At 38.9% G+C, this 8,572-nt stretch overlaps 1 protein-coding gene across 2 annotated transcripts in view; it reads left to right on the top strand.

Annotated features, from left to right (window-relative positions):
* COPS4 (COP9 signalosome subunit 4) overlaps positions 1-8,572 on the top strand; it is a 38,219-nt gene that overhangs the window by 3,563 nt on the left and 26,084 nt on the right. For both annotated transcript variants that reach the window (XM_005857383.2, XM_005857384.2), the window contains exon 2: positions 7,364-7,443. In XM_005857383.2, the coding sequence (XP_005857445.1) occupies positions 7,364-7,443 (80 nt within the window). The remainder of the gene's footprint in view (positions 1-7,363; positions 7,444-8,572) is intronic.

Genomic DNA, 8,572 nt, shown 5'->3' with positions numbered 1-8,572 from the left:
ACTGAGTCTGCCCCCTGAGTGTGTCCCTTATGGATCTGAGGAGTTGTAATCTGGATGGTCCCACTCTGACCACTGGGTACACTGGCTCTTGGATCTCTAAGGAGGTGCTAATCTAGCCTCTGCCTGAGGCTACCCAGCAGGAGCTTAGCTGTGAAGGAATGCAAGCTGCTGTGGGGCCTTGGGCCAGCTGCAGTTGGTTAGGTAATTTTCAGATTGCAAAGGGCCAGGCCTTTCATATGCAAAAGCCAGTGCACAGCTTGGGCGGGGCGGGGTCCCAGGGGATCAACAGGGCAGAGCAAGCAGCTATGGCTGATCCTCAGTCCTACCCTAAGAGGCCCCGCTTCTCAATGTCCCGGTAATCACTGCAAGCACTTCTGAGAGAAAGCCGCCCTCCAGGTCCCACTGATGTCAGACAGTAGCCTCTCCCCGTATGAGTCTGGGTCAATATTTACATTCTGACAGCTGGGATCACTTAGATCTATGTTAATGAGGCACACCTGCTCTTACTTGGACGTTGAAACCTGTTTTATATAGGCTGTGCTGCCTTTTCATTGGTGGTAAATGTAATCTACTCTTATCAGTGAGAAATTTTACTGTGTATCTTGGGCTTTACTTCCAGCAGCAATTTCCCCCTCAGGTAAATGGAAATGATTAGACGACTTATTCTTGAGTGGGTCAGAATGAGTATGTGTGTGTATATACCTGACACTTAGAAAGTGCCGTAAGATTATCTTTGTTACTATTATTATTAAAGCTATTCATTCCATATTGATATATTCTGTGAGTTGGAAGTAAGTTGAATATGTCTTCATGGCTCAATGCTTTTTGCATTTTTTTTATAGGTTTGGAGAAAGTAAACTAGCTTATATTTTTCCCCATGCTTGCTTTCCCTTATGTTTTGTTGAACAAAATAAGTGCATTAATTATCAGAAGAGAGATAGTTTTCATGTATTTACAGACACCTGAAACTTAAACATTTACTTTCCTAGTTCTGAATTTCAGATAAACAATAGTACCTATATTATTGTGTGCTCCAGTTATTTATTGCTGTGTAACAAACCCAAAACTTAGTGGTGTAAAACAGCTATTATTTTTCAGGATTCTTTGGGTTAACGGGGCTGTTTTGCTGGTCTTGTGTGGGCTCACTCATGCTGGTGCAGTTAGATGGCGGCTTAGCTGCTGTTGGGCTACAATGGACCCTCATACATCTCTGGCTGTTGGCTGGGTCTCTTTCTCTATGGTCTCTCATTCAATGGTTTAGTCGAGGCTTCCTTACAGGACCAAGAGGGTCAGAGTGGAAGCTGCAAAACCTCTTACGGCTAGCCTTGAAAGTCTCACAACATCAGTTCTCAAGTATTGATCAGAGTAAGTCACAAGGCCAGCTCCGATTTATGGAAGGAGTGGCCAAGTTACATTGCAAAGGTGCATGGTCAGAGGGAGGCATAATTCATTGGAGGCCAATACTGTAACAGACTACCCCGTGGTTTATTGTGAAGAGTAATTGAAATAATATGCTTGATAACTGATAGCCAGTGCTTTTTGAAGAAATTGTTGGCCTTGCCTGCAGTACATATCTGGTCCTATCCGAGCAAGAACATGTCTGGGTATTTATTTTCATAATAAAACAGTTCCTCCAGCTACATGTTTTATGAAAGAAACACTCCTGAAATATATCAGTAGTTTTGTGGTTTAATTAGGATCTAGTAACACAGGGTTCTATATTAAGGGATGATGGAGAAAATGTCTCTAGAATATTGATACTGTATATTCTCACCGATTAGCAGGATATCTATAACAGAGTAGTCATTCAATAACTAGTGATTGATTCAATAAATGCTAGAAAGGTGCAGAGCTTAAATTTGAATCTAAGTTTCCTATTCTAAAAACCACATTTTAAACCTATCCTTTTGTTGCCAAAACTTCAATTAAAAATGCTTTTCTATAACTATGAATGGACACAGTAGTTGTAAAATTGACATAATTGGCCATATGAAAAGCATTTTTGCAAATTTTGTACACTGCTTTTGTTTATTTTAATTTTCTTATTATTTTTTAAAATACATTTTTATTGATTTCAGAGAGGAAGGGGGAGGGAGAGAGAGAGAGATAGAAACATCAATGATGAGAGAGAATCATTGATTGGCTGCCTCCTGCACGCCCCCTACTGGGGATCGAGCCTGCTATCTGGGCATGCGCCCTTGATCGGAATTGAACCCAGGACCCTTCAGTCTGCAGGCTGAGGCTCTGTCCACTGAACCAAACCAGCTAAGGCTTGTACACTGCTTTTGTACATATATGCATTGTGTTTGTTTTCTCATATAAAATTTTAGAAGGGGAGGAGCTCCTTGAGAGAGAACATTTCAGTGATAGCTGTTATGATAGCCTGTCTTATTCACTTAGCTAAAATCTATTTGGATTTTTAAAATTCATTTAAAATGTTATTTCTTTTTTGTTGTTAAATCCTCAACCTAGGATATTTTTTCCATTGCTTTTCAGAGACAGTGGAAGAGAGGGAGGGGATGAGGGAAGGAACAGGGGAGAGAGAGAGAGAAAGAGAGAAAGAGAAGAGGAAAGAGAAAGAAAGATCGATGTGAGAGAGACACATCGGTTGGTTGCCTCCCGCATGGGCCCCATCCGGGGGTGGGTAGGGAACCCACAACCCAGGTATGTGCCCTTGACCGCGAATCGAACCTGTGACCCTTCCTTGTGAGGCCTGACACGCTAACCACTGAGTACTGACCAGGGCCAAATGCTATTTCTTCCTAAAGTCTTCTGTGAACAACCCCCAATGTACATTCATACCCATATACACACACGACCTGGTTAGTTGCTCTTCTTTTTTTAAAAATATATTTTCATTGATTTCAGAGAGGAACGGAGAGGGAGAGAGATATAGAAACATCAATAATGAGAGAGAATCACTGATTAGCTGCCTCCTGCACACCCTTCACTGGGGATCAAGAACATAACCTGGCATGTGCCCCAACCAGGAATCGAACCCTGACCTCCTGGTTCATAGGTCAATGCTCAACCACTGAGCCATGCCGGCTGGGCTCTATTTATTTTTTTACCTTTACCATAGAGGTTGGAGTCTAGGTATTTGTTGAGTTAATTCTATAGAACTAGAAGCTTTTATGTTTTTCTTTTCTTTCCAGTTCCAAGGTATGAAGGGTACAGAGGAAGATATTGGACCTTTGGAGTCTAAACATTTCATTTTATAAACAGCTGTTAGCCTGGAGAAAGGAAAGTAATGTCAGGCCTTTTAGCCACTTCTGATTATTAGAAAAGCTGGTTTGCAGAAAAGAAAATAGACTCCTCTGCCTTACAGAGGTAGACTTTGAATTAGAATGGAATAGAACTGTTGAACAATGGAGGATACACACACACACTCGCACACACCACTACCACCACCCCCTCCCCAACCCCCCACACCACTCCCAACCGCCCACACCACTCCCAACCCCCCCATAGGCTGTATAACCTTAAAGGCCCCTTGTAACTCAGATTCTTGGCCCTTTTGTTATTCCCATACTCAGCAGTTTAGTGGTTCCCATCTCAAGAGTGAAGTTCCCTGACATTTAAGGTTTATTCTGTGCCAGGCGCAACTTTACTTCATTTTCAATAATCCTTTAAAAATATTATATTACATATAAGAAAACTGAAGTACAGAGGTGAAATACCTTGCTCCAAGGTCATGTAGCTAGTGGCAAAGCCAGAATATAGCCTGCTTGGCTCATAGCCCTTAATTCTAAACACATCTTCCTTTTTGGCCCTGTACTGTTTTCACCAAACTGGACTACATTTCAGATAGTGATTTTTGTGTGTGCCTAGAATGCCTGTCTTCTCTCCATTCTTTCCCCCTTACACTAATGTTGAAATATTTAGAATGCTTAAAGATCAACCTCATTAGGAAATTCTCTCCCCTAAAAAATTATAACCTGTTTTTAAGATTTTTGTCTTTAATTTTCGGCAACTTCATTATGATGTGTCTGTGTGGATTTGTTTTTGCATGTCTATGTCAGTTAGCTTTTGCTGTGAAATAAAACCTCTGGAAAACTTGGTGGCTTAAAACAACATTTATTTAGCTCATAATTCTGTTGGTTGGCAGTTTGGGCTGGGCCCAGCTGGATGGTTCTTCTCAGCTCCACATGGCCTTGGTTCCACACGGGCTCCCACATGTGCCCCCACACGTGCCCCGACACGTGCCTGCAGTCAGCTGCAGGTCAGGTAGACAGCTCTGCTTCTGTGTGTTGCTGGAACAAGTGGAGGTGATTGAGCTACATATTTCATTATTTAATAGGTTAGCCTGGCCTTGTTCAAGTGGCAGCAGCAGGGTTCCAAGAGATAAAAACACATAAGGCCTCTTGAGGTTTAGTTTCAGAACAGGCACTTCACTTCTACTGCATTCTATTGGTCAAAACAAGCCCAGATCAGAGGGTGGGGAAATAAACCACTTCTTGATGTGAAGAGCTATAAAGTCACAAAGATACAGTCAGTAAAAGAACTGTGGTCTCTTTCTGTAAATGCTCCACCACATTATCCTGTGGAGCTTCATTTTATTTCTTGAATCAATAGATTGTATTCTTTCATTGTCCTGAGAAAATTTCAGCTATATCTCTTTAAATGTTGCTTCTGTTTCATTCTATTTTCCCCTCTAAGATGCCACTGAAACCTCTGTTAGGTCCTCTTACTATGACCTCTGTGTATCTCTTATCCTGTCTTCTGTACTTACCATTTCAATGCTTTATTCTGACCTGCCTCTTAGTTTATCAGTTCTTCAAATGTGCTGTTAAGAACTCCACTGAATTTTTAAGTTTGGTTATAGTATATTTTTAACATATATATTTTATATTTTATTGACTGATTTGAGAGGGGCGGAGAGGAGAGAGAGAGAGAGAGAGAGAGAGAGAGAGAGATATCATCGATTTGTTGTTCCACTTATTTATGTATTTATTGGTTGATTCTTGTATGTGCCCTAACTGGGGATGGAACCCACAACCTTGGTGTATCCGGATAATGCCCTGACCTACCTGGCTAGGGCTGGTTATAGTATTTTTGTAGTTTTATAGTTTTGGTAGTTTTTTTCAAATAACACTTTTCATGATTCCTAGTTTCTTGCCGAAACTTAAAGCTTATCTTTATCTCCATAAACATGATTGTCTTACAGTCTTTTTGATTACTCCAGTGTCTAGAGTCCCTGTTTGTTGTTACTGTCTGTTGCTTTTGTTGATTCTAGCTCATATTGTCATGTGCCTGTAATATTCATTTGTTGGGTAAATGATTTAAAATGTATTTTTAAAAACAGTAGGAGGCCTAGGATGTTACCTTTCAGAGAGGATTTTCATTTCCTTCTTCTAGGCACCTGAGGGTGCGAGCCTTAGGCTTCGGAATTTTTTGCTTTACCTTGGTGATCCTTGGAAAAGATTTTGTACCCTTATTTCTAAAGTGCTACTTGTCCCTTCCTTTGGCTGGCTAGGAACTGAGATCCCGATTCTGCAACAAATTGCAACTTGCTTCTCAATTTTTCCAGCAGATGGCATAATGTCCCAAAGCAGAACCCACCCCCTCCCCACCAAAAGTACCTCTCAGCTGTCTTTCTAGAGTCTGCAAATGCTTTCAGGCAGAAGATATTATTTATCTCTTTATGCTCCTATTCTCACCTGTTTTCTCTCTTATTTTTAAAAAAATATATTTTATTGATTTTTTACAGAGAGGAAGGGAGAGTGATAGAGAGTTAGAAACATTGATGAGAGAGAAACATTCATCAGCTGCCTCCTGCACGCCCCACACTGGGGATGTGCCCGCAACCAAGGTACATGCCCTTGACAGGAATTGAACCCGGGACCCCTCAGTCCGACGCTCTGTACACTGAGCCAAACCGGTTCGGGCTGTTTTCTCTTTTTGTTAGGATTTTATGCTGTTAATTTTTTTTTCTTTCATCTTTTTATTTATTTTCTGAGGTACGTTTGGTCTAATCAGGTAGTTCACCATTACTATAAATCAAAGATCTATTAATACATGCCTTTTTCATTCATTTTGGTCCTAAATAGTGACTGTGGTACATTTTCATGTGTATATGTTTTATTTACTTCCAATTCAAGTGCCAAAAAGTCATGAATTGACTTACTGACCTTTATTTAGTTCATATACATATGCATATACATAATAAATGCTCAATAAAAATTGTTGATAAATGGATAGGACAGATGCAAGGTGCCTTAATTAATGAAATATACTTTCCTCCATAATATTAAAATATTTTAAAATTAAAATTAATCTTAAATCGCACTCATATGTAGAATCTAAGTAATAAAATAAACTGATGAATGGGGTGGATCCAGAGACATGGAAGCATGGAACAGAGTGTGGAATCTCAGAGGGAAGGCAGGGGAGGGTGGGTGGGAGGTAATCAACCAAAGACCTTTTATGCATAACCCATGGACATAGACAGTGGGTGCTGAAGGCCTGGGGGCGGGGGGGCAGGGAGTGTGAGACTACAGGGGGTTAATGAGGCAAAAAAGGGACATGAAATACTTTCAACAATAAAGAATTATTTCAAAAAAATTGATCTTAGGGGAGGAGAGAGAGAAAGAGAGTGAGAGAGAAAGAGAGAGAGAGAGAGAAAGAGAGATAGATATCAATCGGAGGGAGATACATTAATCAGTTGCCTCTTAGTAAGACATTCAATCTCTAATATTTGGTTTCATTGTTTTATTATTATTCTAAGTGTTGGTGACCCTAGATTCATTAGGTCCACAGGAGGAAAGGGTTCTGTGTCACCTTGAATAATGTTCTCGTGCGTCTCTGTACTACATAATTGAAGGAAATAATTAATGGCTTATCATTTAAGGCATTTGAAAGGAAATTTGACTTTTTAGTTTAAATTTAAAACTACAACTTTCAAGCAAAAGTGGCACCTTAGATCCAGTAACTTGTAATTATAGATTCACTCTTTCTTGTGATGGACTAGACCAGCCGTGGGCAAACTACGGCCCGCGGGCCGGATCCAGCCCGTTTGAAATGAATAAAACCAAAAAAAAAAAAAGACCGTACCCTTTTATGTAATGATGTTTACTTTGAATTTATATTAGTTCACACAAACACTCCATCCATGCTTTTGTTCCGGCCCTCCGGTCCAGTTTAAGAACCCATTGTGGCCCTCGAGTCAAAAAGTTTGCCCACCCCTGGACTAGACACTGACTAGAACCTTTAAAAAGACGAAATCTGTGGTGTACTATAAAGAAAACCAGAAAAGAAAGCACTAGGAAAGAGACACCAATGTAAATAGAAATGAATAAATGTCAATGTGAACATTAGTGTATATAGTGCCCTCTGAACATTTATTTTTTTGGTATTGTTTTAGGTATCGTCAGATCCTGGAAAAAGCCATTCAGTTATCTGGGGCAGAACAACTAGAAGCTTTGAAAGCTTTTGTGGAAGCAAGTAAGTGGAATGAAAATTCCATATTTGCCTTTGTATCACTGAGTAGGACTTTAAAGCTTGCCTCAGTCTTGTCTTATATCAAATTATCAATATAATTTTTATGAGATTAAATTAAATATACAGGGTGGGGTGAAGTTCATATGGAAAATAATACAGTAATTAATAAATAATAATAAAACAAGAATAAACTGTGTTTTGCATACTCACAACATTGAAATTGATGGATTTATTTTAGAATTTAAACTATTTACACCTTGATTTTTAAAAATGAATTGTCTTCAGAGTTATATTCCCAATTAAAATTTTGTGTAGTAGTTGATAATAGAAACTGATAAGAGACAATGTAGCATAGTGACAAAGAAAGTAGACTGGATTCAAATCCTAGTCTACTGTTTTATTAACTGTGTCATTTTTAACCTCTTTGTGCCTTCTTTTCCTTGTCTATACAGTGAGGATATGATATGTACCCTATAGAATTGTTGGGAGATTAAATGAGTTATTATACATAATAAAGTGCTTAGAATAGTACCTGGCATATAATAAGTGCTGTGTAAAAATGAACTGTTATTAATGTCAGGATCATTCCTTTTGAATAGGAACTAGAAATTTTCATATTTCATACACTCTCCCCCACTCCCTGACTTCAGTTATCTTGAAAATTACTCAAAATTCAGGCTCGAATTGATACTGCATTAACAATATCAGCAATACTTGATAGTACTTTACAGTTTACAGTGTACGTTCACACATAATATCTATCACACAGGTTCCTTTTAATAACCATGACTGCAGAGTATAGATATATTCTTGTATAATATATTGTAAAAAAAAAAAGTCAAGATTAAGTCACTTTTACCCCCCCAGGGACATTCAGTTAGTCAGTGGCAGAGCCCAGACTAGAAACTAATTTTTCTGATTTATTGTCCTTATTTACTTGTATTTCCCTGATAAGTGCTAGTTTGTGTAGTAATTTCTTTTTAACAGCTTTGTGTCTAATGGCACTTGTAATGAAACTGTTTTCTCAGTTACAACCAGTATTTAATAATGAATTCCAAATAATATAAACTGATTAATATATTAATACATTATAATATACTAAAGGCCTGGTGCATGAAATTCGTGCACGGGG

This window comes from Myotis brandtii, unplaced genomic scaffold (genome assembly GCF_000412655.1).
Source record: "Myotis brandtii unplaced genomic scaffold, ASM41265v1 scaffold111, whole genome shotgun sequence".
Classification (NCBI taxonomy): Eukaryota; Metazoa; Chordata; class Mammalia; order Chiroptera; family Vespertilionidae; genus Myotis; species Myotis brandtii.
The sequence above is the reverse complement of the archived record's forward strand: the minus strand, read 5'-3'. Positions and strand labels throughout refer to the sequence as shown.